General features: G+C 48.9%; 1 protein-coding gene across 2 annotated transcripts in view; it reads right to left on the reverse strand.

Annotated features, from left to right (window-relative positions):
* The window catches only part of PHF6 (PHD finger protein 6), a 518,975-nt gene that overhangs the window by 446,980 nt on the left and 53,856 nt on the right, over positions 1 to 18,139 (reverse strand). For both annotated transcript variants that reach the window (XM_069612825.1, XM_069612826.1), the window contains exon 2: positions 6,881 to 7,039. In XM_069612825.1, the coding sequence (XP_069468926.1) occupies positions 6,881 to 7,015 (135 nt within the window). In that variant the 5' untranslated portion in view covers positions 7,016 to 7,039. The remainder of the gene's footprint in view (positions 1 to 6,880; positions 7,040 to 18,139) is intronic.

Below are 18,139 nucleotides of genomic sequence, written 5' to 3' on the forward strand. Positions count from 1 at the left end.
GCGCTTTACTGCATTTGGATCGCGCGTCCAGGCTGCAGTGTGGTATCCTGTGTTCCTTGCTCCTGCTGCCGCCGCCCGTGAGAGGTAAGTGACCCCTTTATTTACAACGCGGCTCCCCCGTGGAAATCTGCCACAGGGGAGCCGCTTTAATACAGTACCGTCCCCCCCTTTGCCCCTCTCCCCCTGCGTCCCCCACATTAGGGGGCATGGAGGAGAGGAGGCGAGCGGGGGACCAAAACTGATCTGCCGGTGCTGTATTAATAACGCAGCTCCCCATGGCAGATGGGGGAGCCGCGTTGTAAACACCGGCAGAGAAGTTTCGGTCCCCTGCTCGCCTCCTCTCCTCCATGCCCCCTAATGTGGGAGACGCAGGGGGAGAGGGGTGAAGGGGGGACCGGTACTGTATTAATAACGCGGCTCCCCTGTGGCAGATTGCCACGGGGGAGCCGCGTTGTAAATAAAGGGGTCACTCACCTCTCACGGGCGGCGGCAGCAGGAGCAAGGAACACAGGACACAACGCAGCCTGGACACGCGATCCAAATGCAGGAAAGCGCGCGTCCAGGCTTCAATTTACTCTGAAGTATCCTAGTGTGCAGGAGACAGGAATATCTTTTACTCTTGGAGACCATTTCATGTGACTTTTTTGTATTTACAATTTTTGTGCCAGGGTTGTCGTCTTCTCCCCTGCACCTTTATACTTCTAAAATGCCTTTACCACCTTAAGCAATACTTTCTTTTTTTCTTAACAAGTGGTGTGCAATTTGGACAACTAATTTATTGCAGCTTCACTCCCATGCCCCATGGAGGAGAAGAGGTGAGCATGGGACTGAAACTGCCCTGCCGTTTTTTTTTTTTACAACGCGGCTTCCCCCTGGCAGATTGCTGGGGCCCAGCAATCTGCCATGGGGGAGCCGTGTTATTAATGCAGCACCGGTCCCCTCTGCGCCCCTCTCCCTCTGCAACCCCCACATTAGGGGGCATGGAGGAGAGGCGGCGAGCAGGGGACCAAAACTGCTCTGCCGGTGCTGTATTAATAACGCAGCTCCCCCAAGGCAGATTGCTGGAGTCCAGCAATCTGCCATGGGGGAGCTGCGTTATTAATACAGCAACGGTCCTCCCTGCGCCCCTCTCCCTCTGCGACCCCCACATTAGGGGGCATTTTGCCAACATGTGTCTGCAGAGTTTCCAATTTTATCGAAATGTGCAGTCAATGTACTGTTACCTTTCAGCACCTCATACCTGTGCGAAATTGGGTTCTCTGCACTTGCAGCCCTAAAGACAAAATATTGGTCAAAGCTGGAGGTGGAAGAAAGCCTGCGGTTGGCTATTGGAAAAATAGAACCCAATATTGACAGGCAGGCCCACCCTTCACACTAGTTCTCCAGTATGCCACTGCCCAACTTGCAAGTGACAGCATTGACAGTACGTTGTACTTGAGAAACAAATTGTTACAGCACTTGCATAGCAAATGTTACTACAGGACAGCAATATTGGGTGTTTTCGTTTTTGTGAAATAAATATCCAACACTATTTTTAGTCGAGTCCTCTATTGTAGCAAAATCAGAATGCTTGGTTCACAAATATTTGTCCTCTAATCTGATTTGAATCATTGCAAGCAATGATTTTGAAACAACGTGGTGTTTGGCATTCACTCCTTCGTTAGGGACACCATTCTACTCCAGCGCGCGATAACCATTTGCAACCGAGTACAATTTTGGAGTCCATGTTTATAGGGGGGGCCTGGGCCGGAGAAATTTTTCTTAAGGGGGGCTAGGGGTCAAAAAGTTTGAAGACCACTGCTCTATAAGGAGGGGGACAAGGCAGGGATGTCCTCTCACCCCCCCTACCGTTCATGCAGGCGATAATAGGTCCAGCCCTGACGGGACATGATTTCGATAGCCATGGGGTGGTGAATAACAGCTATCCTTATACGCAGATGACCGGTTGATCTACATGAGCCCACCAGTCTCTTGCCGTGCAGTGATGAAAGATCAGAATGATTATCAGGGCTTCATTGTTTAAAAAGGCCAGTTGGCAGAAATCAGTGTTTTTCCTGGTACAGGGACAAACGGGTGCAATTCCACCAGATTGTGTCATTATCTGGATTCAAGTATCTAGGGATCCAGACGTGGAACATATTGGAGTTTGCTGAACTGAACGTACACCAGATAATACATTCAAGCAAGATGTTACACACTGGCAGAGCCTACCACTGAACCGGATTGGAAGGGCAGCCCTCTTCAAGATGATATACTTACCTACATTACAAGATGGGTCATTTTAGGAGCTGGCAGAATTGTGGGATCCTGTCCCTAGCAGATGTAGTATGGGAGAGAAGCCTTCTCCCAATTTAGGTATTGCTGGGGGTGTTTGGTCTCTGCGGCTGTGAGCAATGTCCCGCAGAGTTCTCCATTGTGGAGGCCGATATAATCCCGGCCTGCACTGAAACCAAGGTCACTTCCACCCTGGACACAGGAGTTATCCCACCTGAAGGATAGATGGGAGGGGGACATAGGCCACTTGGCTTCAGAGGGATGGGTAGAGGCCCTGATGTTCCCCAGAGAAGGGGAAGGGTATATCTACGAGGCTCTGCCTAATACAATACAAGATCCTACACAGAGTCTTACCTCCCGTGTAATGCTGCATGAATGGGGAAGGGTTGAGGATGACAAATGCTTGCAATGCAGGGGAGATCGAGGCAGGTTCTACCACACTTTATGGGTTTGTCCACAGGTTCAAATTTTCTGGGAGAAATGCATTTGACTGACCGTCGGCCACATTGAGTGCCGAAGTTTCTAAAGACTCGAAATGTGCGTTGCTGGAAACATGGGTGAGGCAGACTTCAAATTCGAAAAAACTGTTTCGTCAGTTGCCATGGGACAGATGGAAAAGGCCATTGCCTTGTTGTGGGGGGGCCAGATCACCCTTGAATGTCCAGGTGGCTGGCAGAAATGGATACGTGCATGGCTCCGGAGAGGAGGGTGAATCACGCAAGGGGGTGCCCGAAGAAGTTAGTGAAAATATGAGGGGGGAAGGGGGCAATTGGGGGAGGGGCCTGTGGTTTTAATTACTGGAATGCGTGGTAGGGTTGCTACTTATTGCTCACCGGACCGCTGGTTGTATGATCAGAGAGGTCTTATCTGTAGCTGCTCTCTCACTACTTTGTCAAGCAATGGTTTTTGTTCATCACGTTGTCTCAATGAAAACAAAAAGTTTAATTAAAAAAATAAAAACTCATCGCCTACCCCATACTCACAGCTGGCACCACCCCGACCTTTTGATTTCAAGCAAAAATCATGTCAGTGGAGAATTGAATCTGCGTGTCTCGGTCAGACCACCCTTTTCCCCTTCACACCCACTCTACCACACAAGACCCCTCACCACCTGTCACACATCCTCTTAGCCCCCAGCCAGAACACATTACAGAGACAGAGCCTTAGCAATCCCCTTCTCCACACATGAAGATTCCCTCCTCACCTCAAAATTACAACACCATCATCATCATACAGGCACTGCCCCCGCCAAAATTACAAGAAACCCTACTGCTACCACCACCATGAAACATGGGTCAACAGCTGCCTCCTCTCCATCGAGCAGAAAGCCAGGAAGATCCTGGCAAAATAATCCATGCACCACCAGACCACCACTCAAATACTGCCACAAACAAAAACAGCCGTATGCAATGCCAAAGCCACCAATGACATCCAGGAACTCAAATTCACCACCAACCGTACACAAACTAGTCAACATTGTCAAATGCCTCTCCAAACCACACCCAAAACCCCCCCCCCTCCACCCGTCTACAGCAGTATACAACTCCCTCATGGACTTCAAATCCAAAATGCACATCAAGCAAGCCCTACTCGCTGCTCTCCACTCACACCCCCCGCTCACATTCAAAACATGGGACACCTTCCATCACATACACCCTTACGACCAAAACAAATCCTACACACTTCCTGGATGGTTCATGCCCACCTTAAGCCACATCCAATTGCATCACCACCCTCGCTCCCCACTGACTCAACATTATCAACTCCCCTCCTCTCACATGGTACTATCCCCATTGCACTCAAGCTGGACAAATCTCACCCCTCAAAAAATACTCTTACCACCCCATCACTATCCTGCCATACCGTGCCAGAATCACGTAATGCTTCATCATTGCCCAACTGCAACACCACAAAGCACCTCTGCCCCAAAAAAGTAGTTGAAATAAAATAAATAAAGTACTCTAGAGTGCTATACATTATGAACAAGACACAAACTGGATTGTTGCGCAAAAGGCAGCGAGGGCAGTTGCTTAACGGCTGTAGAAATGTGCGAACAGCAGGGAAGTTTCCAGAGACCTAGCCAGGCATTTTAGACTTTCTGAAGTTTTTGTATCCGATTTGTTGACAGGCAAATAGAGGCAGAGGTCCAGTCTAGATTATATAAAATCATTAACAACCTAGATCTGATGAGGGCACTGAGGAAAGTCTAAAAAAGGTTTTAATTGCCCAAGTTCGCTAGAACGAGTGCCCACCAACTACCTTCAGTCTAATGCCACACCCACACCCACACCCACGAGCTGGTCCTTCAAGAACTTGAATCTGTGACCTGAAATGCAAACAAGAGTTTAGCAGCAAGCGCTTAATCAGAATCCGCAGAGGACAATAGCTTAAAGATGTGGCACACAACCACTTGTTGACAAGAATAGCTTTAGGAGAAAGATTCAGTAGAAACCAAAAATGTAATAATGTGGTATTGTAGGGTCTCTGTTCAAACAGCCATGCTTTAAGCAAGTAAAGCTTCATGTTTTACTTACAAAAATGTATATAGAAGGTGAAGTTTTAAAAGTTAAAATTGGGAGGGATTAGAAGTAAACCGAATTGAAAGAGGAAAGAATTTCATTGAGTGGGTGCGAGAAACTGAAAGGGCAGAACCGGGAGAAAGCACACAGGCTCCACACAAATAATTCAACTCCAGGAGTTGCTCTTTTTCCTTTGCACTCCATTCTGCAAAGTTAGGCAAGCAAATAGAGGGGGCGGCAGCAGTACTTCAGACAAGAACACAGCGAGATGGAAGTAAAGTTTTGGTGGAACAAAAGGTTTAAGGCCTATTTTTGCTAATAGTGAACAGATACAAGCGACACGACTCAATAGAAGCAATTTGGGGTGGAAGAGAAATAGAGGAATTAAAAATAATGCCTAGGTTGCAAGTCGGAAATAACCACAGAGCAGGATTGATATTTTATTTCTATCGCGCTCGTACTTAAGTGTTTCAGAGCGCGACAAGGGAGGGGAACAGGGGAGAACAAAACGGCGATCTTACTAGGCCCAGTGACATTGAGAACGCGCAAGTGCATGGAAGGGGGCGAGGTGGAAAGTGCGAAGCAGGAGAAACCGATAAATAATAAAGGCAACAAACAGTGGTAATGCAGCCAGCAATTTGCAAGTGCTAGGCTTAAGGCAGCAGACAGGGTAGGTCTGATAAGTGCAGGAAGAAAAAGGGGGGGCTGTATGGGTACAGATACAGACTCCAGTGCAAGGGGTGGCCCGGAGGCAGTGCGGGAGGGTGGCAGGATGAGCAGGTACCTGGGCCCAAGACAAGAGGGTGGCCAGGTGCACGGTGCCAAGAGAACAGATCAGCAGGGGAGAGGGGGAGCGAAGGCAGAAGAAAAGAGGAAGATCTTGAGGTGCTTCAGGAACCGGAGATGGTTCTCAAGTTTTAGAGTGGCAGGGAGGCTGTTCCAGAGGGAGGCCCCAGCCGAAGACAGATCTACCCCCAGCTCGTTTCTTAGAAAAACGACTGACCCTGAGTGAGTTGGAGGTAGAGGAGCGAAGAGCTCGAGAGGGGAGGTATTTGCGGAGGGATAGCTGAAGGTATTTTGGACCCAGGCCCCAGAAAGCCTTGTGGACAATGCAGAGGGTTTTGAGTTTAATCCTTGCATCCACTGGGAGCCAGTGGAGAGATTTCAGAGCTGGAGAGATACGATCCCGGGGCTTGAGGCCAAGGACAAGTCTCACAGTCCTGTTCTGGATTAGTTGCAGAGGGCGGAGAGTAGAGGCAGGTAGATTTAGAAAGAGGCTGTTACAATAGTCCAAGCTAGAGAGAACCAGAGCTTGAGATACCATGAGCTTCTGGGGGAAGGAGAGGAAAGGCAGAGTACTTCTGAGGAGGTGCGGTCGGAAACCTGACTTTTTAGAGGCCTCAGATGTGGGCGGAGAAGGAAAGGGTGGAGTCAAAGATGACCCCGAGGTTTTTAGCCTCGCAGGTGGGGGTAGGAGGAGGGCCAAGGGAGGCCCGCCAGAGAGCGAGGGGAAAGGATGGTGAAGGTGTGCCGATGAGGAGGATCTCCGTCTTCTTGCTGGCATTCAGACAAAGATCATTGGCGGCACACCAATCTTGAATGGCAGTGAGGCAATCAGAGATGGGAGAGGTGGTGGCAGAGGGTAGCTTGAAAATGAGTTGAGCGTCGTCAGCGTAGCACTGGATATTTGAGCAGAAAATGGCAATGCAGTGGGCGAGAGTTGCCAGGTATTGGTTGAAAAGCCAGGAAACTAAAATGGTCAAGAAGGAATAGGAGAGGCTGGAAAATAAAAGATTCGTCTTTTTTGGACAGAGGCAAAGAAAATGTAAACCGCCCTTGAGCACAAGAAAAACAATCTGCTATAGGAATCCGTTTTACCAACATCGGATTTCAAAATGTTATGAAGTGTGGCGCAAGTGGCTAATCCAATCAGGAGTGCACAGAAAATAAGAAAACCAATGAGTGACTCACAGACATGTGGCAACTTGAATACTCTGTAAAATGGAGTATAGAAAGCGTCCAGAGTACTCATTTTTTTCGGTAACTAAGCCATGCTATTAATGCATAATTGTCATTTCAACACTTACCATACATTTGTGATGTGCTGCTACCTTGCGGTTGCTAGAGGTCAGCAACATGCCACATTCCTTATCCTTTGTGGACTTACAAAATGCACACTTTCGCGGTCTTCCAATTTTCTTTGGTCCAACAGGGCTAGACATGGTGGGTGACTTCAAAATAAACCACTGAAAAAGAAAGATCAGATTGCATGATTTTGTGCTGGTACACATTTTACATTTGAAACCAAAAAAAGCACTGTGCATCCAGAAGAGAAAATGCCACTAGGTTCTTCTCCCATCAAGGTGGTGAATGTTATGTTGAATTTGTGACTAAACATCACATAATGAAGGCTGTGAAACGTTCAGTGCAGGATTCGAAATTGCTGGGAGCTATTTAGTTCCTGGTTATAGACAAGAGGAGCCTAGTTACCTTCAAACAAAGAGCTACTTGCGACTCCCCAGGCAAGTGCTGCCATATAAACACAGCTATGTAATATTAACTATGTAGATTTGGGAATGTATATTAAAAAGAGAATAAACGACGCCCAAGACATTTAAAGCATATTGGATAATATATAATGGACTAAAAGTTCGAGTACATCTTATGCAACAGTGAGATTTGCAGGGCACTATGTGCTAGCTCCTGGATCTCCAGGCGTAGCTCCTACCCAGCTCGGGATGCTCCTGGTCAACAAAGCCGAATTTCAATCCATGTAAGCGTACATTTCATTTGCGGGCTGGCACAATATGAGTAAATGGAAGATGAGGTGAACACACAGGGCTGGAGATGGAATCCCCACTACAGTACCTAGGCCAGTGGCTCAGTGACACATAGCATAAAAGTCAGTACTTTAGAGACGGATAGCACCACAATCATTTAGTAATTGCTTATATTAACAGTGCCACTCAAGAACACGCTTTATCAAATAATACATTAGTAACCACAGTATGAAAGGAAGTCTACATCCACAATGGTGCCCAACAGTGGCAGCGCATGTTACCAATGACTAGTATTAATGGGGGGACGTGGCTAACTAGCCATGGACTAGGCTGTGTCTCCATGCAGTGCTCCTGATGATCCAACAAACATCCGTGAAACTACGCTACAAAAATGCCAATCGAGGCTTGAAACGAAAGAAAAGGATGTTGGAATGGGTTTACAAAAGGAATCCTGAAGGGCAAGTTAACCGTGTCTGCGGATCGGCAGATAATTGACTTTTCATGTGGCGGCCGTGTTGATACATTATTGCCAAGATGGCGGACAACAAAGGGAGCGGCACAGCAGCCTTACAGATACCAGATTGCTGCTGAAGGACACGGTGCACGAGCGAGGTGGCTGCCTGCAGTAATGAGGAGAAAACTTCGCCTTGTATTATATTATTGAAAGGGCGTCCTGAGCTTGGGTACAAGTAACAGCCTGTGACTGCTACATTGCTTACGAGGGAGCGCCGTGGACTGGGGTGGCTCCCCGCTGCCGGAGGAGACTACGGGACTCTGCCGAACCTGTCCTGGGTGCGGAGGCGTCGGCTGCGGTGAGCGCAGCCGAACATTGCTCTGCGCTGCAGGGGAAGAAGCGGTGCCCCCCGGCTGGACATTGAGCAGCACCCACAGACGGATGCGAGGTAAAAGTGAGCGCTCGTGGTAGAGAAGCTCCCGTCCGTTTATTAAGCAGAGCAGCGTGTGAAGATCGCTGGAAGCTGCAACTGCACGAGCGGGCTGCGGCGGGGGAAGCAGGCAGTCAGCAGCGTTGAGCGGCATATACTGGCGGGCGGTGTGGTCCCGTGGGCAGCAACGTTACGCCTATGCCCGGGACACGACCGATGCGCCGAGCCCCCAACAAACGGTACTGAGTATCAAATCAACTGCTTTTTTACATCAGTGACTGGGCTTTAGGCGCGCGAAGGTGCGCACTGCTTATATTAACAACAGGCTGAAATTAGAGCTGATCGGCTGGGCAATGACAGCGCACCATAGCGTGGTGGAAGCTGGCCTGGCTGTATCACGTGTCCGGGTACAGACCCCACCCAGGGCCAAGACATTAAATAAACAACTTGTGTTGAGCTGTATGGAGGCACTGTGACTACTAGGTAAAATCGCGCGTGCCAGAGTGCGCAGAAAGCATCAGAGGAGGCTGACCATCACTCGCATACACAGGAAGGTATGAACGGAAGGGGCGGATTGTAATGGCCGCAATATAACAAGAAGGCACACGAAAGGAATCCTTTTTGCTGTGGCAGTACTTGGAAAGTTCAGACCACTGGGAGCGCGGGCCCCGGAGGCGCGCCACTGAAAACGGGGCAGAAAGAGGACACGTGGGAGGACACAGCCCATTCCCGGATTGAGCCTGGCAGAGTGGCCCACCGAGACCACCAAACACTGTCTGGAAATGGTGTGATCACAGCGACATAGGTGTGCTGGTGCTAGACACAGCGAGACGGCAGTATGTCTGTGAAAGGGTCGAAGTCCAGGAGTAAACAACCCACTATGGATACCTATGCGAAGGCACAACGGACCCCTTCAACTCCGACACAAAAGACGGGAGAGGCATCGGGGGTTGATCCCCTCTGGAGGAGAAAATCAACAAGTCCTGGCAGCTATAACGACTTGAGTGCGAAGTGGGGCACGGCGATGGCGGAACTGCGGACAGCCCTGGAAAACAAAATAGATGCCGTGGGGATTGAAGTTAACTTGCTGCGGCAGGACGTTAGAGCGCTGGCGGAAAGAACTAGCGGACTGGAAAGTGCAGTAAAGATCAACACTGAAGTAAGCACGAACAACGCGAAGGAGGTCCACGTGCTCAAACAGCAGGTTGCCAACCTCGAAAACAGGGTGGAGGAAGCAGAAGAACGGGCGAGACGGAACAACATCCGAGTGGTTGGCCTGCCAGAAGGAGAAGAGGGCCAGGACCCCATGGATTACGTGGAGACCATGATCCTGCAGGAAGTGGTAGCGGACAAACTCTCGCAGGGGTTCAGGGTTGAGCGGGCACATCGAGCCCTCATGAGGAAACCACGGCCTGGTGCTCCACCGAGGCAGATAATTGCGAAAATTCTGAATTACAGAGATAGGGAAAAGATCTTGAGTACTTACGTAAGGGCGGCACGATAGAGGGCCTCTTCCAGGGTCACGGCGTACCCAGACTACACTATGTTGGCACAAAGGCAGCGATTTAGTTATGTTGCGGTCAAGAGAAGACTACGTTGAAAGTCCTACACAAAAGGCAGAGCGCGGTTCTTGGACTCCCCGGAGGATGTGGAATCGTGGTTAGATCTACAAGGCTGCCCGGCGCGTAACGAGGAACAGGAATCCCAGGAACACGATAAGTGAAGACACTATGTCATGTACCCGGAGGGGGGAGGGGATGAGTGGGGAGCCCGGATATAGCGCCTTGACTTGTTGGATAGACATGGCGTAGCCCTCGAACTTTGTGACTTTATGGGACTGGAATATAGTGTGTCAAAAGCTAAATAAAATTGAGGTAATGGGCGTAGTAACCTTTTACAAACAGGAGCGGCAGGATCACACTTACCTACCCCCGAGACTTAGTAGAAAGGCGGCCAATAGGGCGGCCTAACCCTGCTGAGCTGCGAGTACGGGTTGTACCAGAAAGGGCTAGATGCGGGGGTGCCCGAGATCGAGGTATGGAGCTGGGCAACAGTTGGGGAGGGTGAAGTTGGGGAAGGGAAGGGGGGAGGGTGATGAGGGAGTTGAGGGTGTTTGTAGTTGAAGGGAGTTTGAGTTGGGAAGCAAGCCTATATAGATTGAGATGGAAGTGGGATCTGGACTGCGCTGGTGAGAGGAGGAAAGGGATTTTAATAGGCCATGCGGGACCTTAAAATTATTACGTGGAACGTCAGGGGTCTTAACGCTTATCTAAAAAGGAATAAGGTTATGTTGTATCTGCGCAGACAAAAAATAGATATAGCGCTATTGCAAGAGACACACCTGACACGGGAAAAGATGGAGATGGTGATGAAGAAATGGAAAGGAGTTGTGGTGGGCTCGGCATATTCTGCCTAGGCTAGGGGAGTACTCATTTGGGTGGCGCCGCACGTCCCATTTAAACAGCTACAGGAAGTGGTGGAAACAGATGGGAGGATGGTCATATTGAGGGGACTAGTGGAGAACAGAGAGATAAGTATTGTGAATACATATGCCCCCAACCAAAACACGGCAACATACTTTAGAACTCTGTGCCATAACCTAAGCCTATGCATGGGTGGGGCGGTGATCTGGGGAGGAGATTTTAATTGTGTGCTGGACCCTGGGGTAGACAGATCGGATGGGAGAATGGATAAGACCTGCGCCAGCGGCTAAAGCGCTGCAGACTCTGCTGGACGATTTTGGTCTGGCAGATGTTTGGAGAACCAGACACCCCCAGGATAGGCAATACTCGCATTACTCTGCCCCGCAGCAATTGCATACGAGATTGGACTAGGTCTTTACGTTGGACGTGGTGATGGAGTGTACCCTAGCAGAATATAAGGCGGGAGTCCTTTCGGATCACTCACCCCTGGCCGTTGGGTGGCAATACTGCCCCCGAGGGCAAGGATTCCAACATGGCGCCTTAGGGCAGAGGCGCTTAAGGATCCTGTCTTCAGGGAAGATATGAGGGAGGAGATTGTGAACTACTTTGAGACTAACACGGGTAGTGTCGATTCGGCAGACACATTGTGGGAGGCCTTCAACGTGGTGATGAGGAGTAGCTATAGCTAAATCAAAAGGCCTACAAGGTGGGATCATAGCTGATATACATGAAACCGAAAAAGAACTGGAAAAGGTATTGGAGGGAGGCACAGACATGGAACTGACCCTGAGACTGCAGCAGAAATGTGCGGAGCAATGGGAAAGATTGTGTAAACTTAACTATAAAAAATATATAGAGAGCATGCGGGAAGGGATAAAACTGGGAGGCTGCTGGTGTGGCTATATAAGAGCGAAGCTCCCAGACCCACGATTAGGACGATTGTGAGAGAAAATGGGAGTGTAGTTGATACTCAAGGAGTTAATCAGGAGTTTGCTGAATATTACAGGGTATTATATGGGGATGAGGAGGGGCAGTAGTCTGGGGGAGATCACAGAAACACTGGAGGACATAGGATTGCCTAGGACAAGTGCAGAAGAAAGAGAAGAGTTGGATGCACCGATTACCTTGGAGGAACTGGAAGAAGTGGTGCGGCTGCTGCCCACCAGCAAGACCCCTGGGTCAGACGGGTTCCCAAGTGAATTTTACAAGATATATAATGAAGAAGTGCTCCCCCCCAATGCTAGGAATGCTTAATGAGGCGTTTGAGGTGGGACGGCTGCCGGAGTCACTCAGAGAGGCGATTATAATACCGCTTCCCAAACCCAACAAGCCCGGGCATAGTTGTGGCTCCTACAGACCTTTGTCGATGTTAAACCAGGACAGCAAGATATTGACGGCTGTCCTGGCGAACAGATTGCGCAGAGTTATTGGCAAACTAATACACTGTGACCAGACGGGTTATGTCCCGAATAGAAATATTACTCATAATCACAGGCGACTCCATCGGGTGGTTGAGTGGGGAGTAGGAACGAGGGCAAAATGGCGATTGTGTCCTTAGACGCGGTCAAGGCCTTTGATTCAGTCAGATGGCCATGGCTGCTTGCTGCCTTGGCAAGCTATGGAATGGGGCCTGTATACATAAAATGGGCAACGTTGTTATATAGAGCTCCGTTAGCTAGGGTCAAAACAGGATCAGTGATATCTGACAGATGGCAACTAGGACGAGGCACCAGGCAAGGTTGTCCAAGGTCCCCAATGCTCTATATATTAGCCTTGGAGCCCTTGGCGATATACCTTAGGCAACAATATAACGAAATAGGTATCGAGGTGAGCGGAGAACGACACCTGCTTTCTCTGTATGCTGATGATCTGCTGCTGTACCTGAGGTATCCGGAGGAAAATCTCCAGTACATATTGGAAGTGTTGGATAAATATGCTGGGCGGTCTGGCATAGCGGTGAACCCCCAGAAATCTAGTATCTTCCCGTTAGGTAGTTACAAAGGAATCCCTATGGGAAGGTTACCAGTGCTGCAAATACCCTGGGCGAATAGCACATTTAAGTATCTTGGGATAGATGTGTACCACACGGTGGAAGAGGAGCATAGACATAATACTGAAAAGGCCATTGTGAGAATTGAGAAGTGCATGAAATTCTGGGAGAAATTGCCCCTAGCAATGATGGGATGGGGAGCGATGCTTAAGATGGTGGTCCTGCCCAGACTCCTGCGTTATTTTGGAAATATCCCGTATCTAATACCCAAGACATTTTTCACCAAACTGGATAGCATATGTAGGGAATTTCTTTGGCATGGTACCCGGAATAGAGTGGCATTATGGAAACTGCAGAACTTTTACAAAAAAGGGGGAATAAAACTGCCCAATTATGAGGTATATTATGTCGCGAGCCAACTGCAATATATAGCTAAATGGCTTTCAGACGAACTGACCCCCGAATATAGATTGTTTGGACAGGATTGTGCCCCATTTTATCTTAAAGAAATGATCTGGCTGCCCAAGACAGAGATGGGAGGGCGTCCTGAGATGATGAAGCTAGGGTGGGAGATGTGGCGCCGAGCGTGCCAGATGATGGGGAACCCATACCCATGCTCCCTGCAGGTGCCATTAGTCGCACTGACGGGGGAAGACAAGCAGTTGAGAATGATACTCAGGAACCACTGGGAGGTGGTCAGAGTGGTGACAAGGGGGGACATCTGGCAGGGGGGGGACCATCACAGCGTTTGAAGTGCTTGGGGAAGAGATGGGATTGCACACGGGCCAGTATATAACATCACAGGATGATACAGAAAAGGAGGACATGGCTCGAAACGATATTGGAAGGAGAACCAGATGCTACTGTAGACATGATATATGATATGACAGAAGGGGGCATGAGATCTCCAGACTGTTTGAGATGTCTAAGTTGGGAAGGAGTTCACGCAATTGAGACTAGACTGGGAGACGGAGGTGGGCGCCCCGCTAGAGGATGGAATGTGGGAGCGTGCTTTGGGATATCACAGGATGGTGCCAAAAAATGCGAGGCTGAAACAAATACAGCTATATCACACAGAGCATACATGACACCAGAAAGGATATCTAAATTCAAGGATGCTGGAAGACAAGCCTGTCCCAAATGTAATGAGGAAAAGGCTGGCATGGTGCATATGTTCTGGACATGCCCAGTAATTGAGCGCTTCTGGGGAGGGGGGTGGGGGGGAAATAGCACAAAAACTGGAGGAAAGGGGGGTCGGGATGATTGTGAACACAGCATGGGCTTGCTTGCTGGGGGGGTGGGGGGGTATCCCAGACCACAGAAACTTAGGCATGCTACCAAATTGAGGGATCTGGCATATGTGCTCGCAAAAAGAAGGATAGCCATGGGATGGAAGTCATGTCATAAGCCACGGGTGGAAGTGTGGTGGAAAGATTTGCAAAAATGGGCGGAGGCAGAAACCATGGTATGGCAAGAGGCAAGCACTATAGGAGGTGAAGAGGAGGCAGGGAGCTTGATGGCGTGGAGATTATTGATAGCGGAATTGTTTGGAACAGTACAAGACCCGAGAGGATCCACAGGGCGCGAGACCCCACCACGTGAGGCAGATACAGAAAGCTTGGAGCAATAGGCTCGTCAGGGGGAGGGGGGGAAAGCAGTGACCAGAATAACTTTATGAACATTTGTATTGCTGATGCATACACTGCGTGTGTGGTTTGTATTGTTTTTGTTTGAATAAATAAAAAAAAAATTAAAAAAGGATGACTAGTATTAATGCATTCAATGTCTTAATCAGCACAGTTAAAAGGTTAGCAGTGTCCAGAATGTATATTACCGAGTACATCACAGAGGTTCCAGATTGTAATGTTGGAGCCCTAGTAGCAGTCGCTTTCAATTCAAGCGTGTTGCAAACAGGTGTGATGGTTCCCTCTTCACAGACCACCCATGAGTCAGTCTCCTTAAAAGTCTGGTTTACTTTCTTTACACCATTTACAAGGTTCCGGTTACTCTTGTTATGTGTTGCATTGGGGACCACTCACTGGCTCGCAAGGACATGCACCTCCCAACATTGCTACGCACAAGGTCCCACCTGCACCGTTGTGCTCTCGAACTGCAACAAAATACTTCAATGCATAATCTGTAGCTAATTAACCATGCTCTGGCCTTGCATTGCGGTATACTGTCACTTGATAATAGCACCTGCACCACGGTCGCCCAGAGACCATTGTATTACTGTGTAGTGCCTTATGGTCACCCAGAGACCACTGTGATATTGTGTAGTGCCTTATGGTCGCCCAGAGACCACTGTGATATTGTGTAGTGCCTTATGGTCGCCCAGAGACCACTGTATTACTGTGTAGTGCCTTATGGTCGCCCAGAGACCACTGTTACTGTGTAGTGCCTTATAGTCGCCCAGAGACCACTGTGATATTGTGTAGTGCCTTATGGTCGCCCAGAGACCACTGATATTGTGTAGTGCCTTATGGTCGCCCAGAGACCATTGTATCACTGTGTAGTGCCTTATGGTCGCCCAGAGACCACTGTGATATTGTGTAGTGCCTTGTGGTCGCCCAGAGACCACTGTGATATTGTGTAGTGCCTTATGGTCGCCCAGAGACCACTGTATTACTGTGTAGTGCCTTATGGTCGCCCAGAGACCACTGTATTACTGTGTAGTGCCTTGTGGTCGCCCAGAGACCACTGTGATATTGTGTAGTGCCTTATGGTCGCCCAGAGACCACTGTGATATTGTGTGGTGCCCTATGGTCGCACCCAGACCACATCTGAACTGTGTTGTGCCCTATGGTCGCCCCAAACCACATTTGAACTGCGCTGTGCCTTATGGTCGCCCCCAGACCACATTTGAACTGTGTGGTGCCCTATGGTCGCCCCAAACCACATTTGAACTGCGCTGTGCCTTATGGTCGCCCCCAGACCACATTTGAACTGTGTGGTGCCCTATGGTCGCCCCCAGACCACATCTGAACTGTGTTGTGCCCTATGGTCGCCCCCAGACCACATCTGAACTGTGTTGTGCCCTATGGTCGCCCCAAACCACATTTGAACTGCGCTGTGCCTTATGGTCGCCCCCAGACCACATCTGAACTGTGTGGTGCCCTATGGTCGCCCCCAGACCACATCTGAACTGTGTGGTGCCCTATGGTCGCCCCCAGACCACATCTGAACTGTGTTGTGCCCTATGGTCGCCCCCAGACCACATCTGAACTGTGTTGTGCCCTATGGTCGCCCCAAACCACATTTGAACTGCGCTGTGCCTTATGGTCGCCCCCAGACCACATTTGAACTGTGTGGTGCCCTATGGTCGCCCCCAGACCACATCTGAACTGTGTTGTACCCTATGGTCGCCCCAAACCACATTTGAACTGTGCTGTGCCCCATGGTCGCCCCAGACCACATTTGAACTGTGTTGTGCCCTATGGTCGCCCCCAGACCACATTTGAACTGTGTTGTGCCCCATGGTCGCCCCAGACCACATTTGAACTGTGTTGTGCCCTATGGTCGCCCCCAGACCACATTTGAACTGTGTTGTGCCCCATGGTCGCCCCCAGACCACATTTGAACTGTGTTGTGCCTTATGGTCGCCTAGGACTTAGCCTGTCTCTGACTGCATTTAGCCTGTCTCTAACTGCATTTAGCCTACATATGATTGCTCCGTCTAGCCGAGAGGTACCTGACTCTTGCAAACCAACTGCCCACGCCTAAAACCAGATCACTATGATACTAACTTTTATTTACCTGTCAGCCTTTTGGACCACAATGCCTAAAGTAAACCACCATCCGAGGCCTACACTACAGGGCATACCGCCCGTGGAGGAAGGACTCTTAACTCCCCCCCTAGAGCCCAGCCATCAACTTTCACACTCACTTATTACCTACCAATCGCTAACATACCTTCCCTGTGACATTGCAAGTAGAAATGCAAAACTACGTTCAAGATTACCTAAAATTTACGAACCATTAGCTAGACACAATACCTCTTGCAATAGAAGTAACACTAACATCCGAAACACTCCCCCTATAAAAATTGACCTCCATCGCAATAACCGCCCAAATAAGCAGCCCAATGCTAATAATAGCATACCTAAAAAGAAAAGTAATGCCACCCAGGCCACAGCAAAGCCGAACATCCAATTGAAGTGCGCCCTTATTAATGCCAGGTCACTAATAGCACACGCTACCGAAATTGCGGATCTTATTCAAATAGGAGACTACGACATCCTCGCCATAACAGAAACTTGGCTGCACCAAGCTGCAGGACCTGCCCTAATGCTTGCCTTACCCTATAATTACACCATACTTAGAGAAGACAGAGTCAACTCTCGAGGAGGTGGCCTAGCTATTGCTAAAAATAATCTCACCCTAAAAACTGAATCAAGTTCAACGACTAATTCCTGCGAATCACTAACGGCTAAACTCCTCGCATCTCCCTCTCAAACTATCACTATTCACCTTATCTATAGACCACCAGGCCCTATTGGCACGTTCGAGGAGGACATTTCCACGATCCTCTCAAACAACCTAAAAACTTCACCCCAAGCTATCCTTCTGGGAGACCTAAACCTAGGCTACAATGACCCTAAAGACCTGCAAGCAACTAATGTCACTAATGTCATCTCAGAACTAGGCTTCTCCCAAAAAATCCTACAACCCACACACGAAAAAGGCCGTATACTTGACTGGGTTGCTGACCATAACTGCAATACAACGATTGTCGATATCACCCCACAAATCTGGACAGATCATGCACTGATAACTTTCCTCCTAAATGTCAACTTGGCCCTACCTATTGAAACTGCTTTGGCTCCCCCCTTGCCAACCAGAAACAAAAAACTTATAACTACAGAAAAACTGCTACCGCTCATCCTCCCCAGACTAAACTCTCTACCTGACTTATTGGACACCTCATCACTAGTAAATGAATTGGACACCTCATCACTAGTAAATGAATTCAACTCTTCCATGGCTACAGCTCTAGATACTATTGCCCCACTGAAACTGAGAAAGAGTAAGTCTAGAGCCCACCTAAACACCTGGTTTACTCCTCACCTCAAATCTCTAAGACTTGAAAAACGCAAATGCGAATCTGCTTGGCGACTAACCCCAACAGAGACAAATAAAAGTACACATCAATGCCTCCAAGATTTACAAAAATGAAATAAAGAAAGCAAAAAGAGAGAATTTCAACAACAGAATACTGCAGGCCAAATCTAGAACTAAAGAACTATTCCTTATACTAAAGGAACTAGAA

This window comes from Ambystoma mexicanum, chromosome 5p (assembly GCF_040938575.1).
Source record: "Ambystoma mexicanum isolate Mex_15411 chromosome 5p, UKY_AmexF1_1, whole genome shotgun sequence".
Taxonomy (NCBI): Eukaryota; Metazoa; Chordata; class Amphibia; order Caudata; family Ambystomatidae; genus Ambystoma; species Ambystoma mexicanum.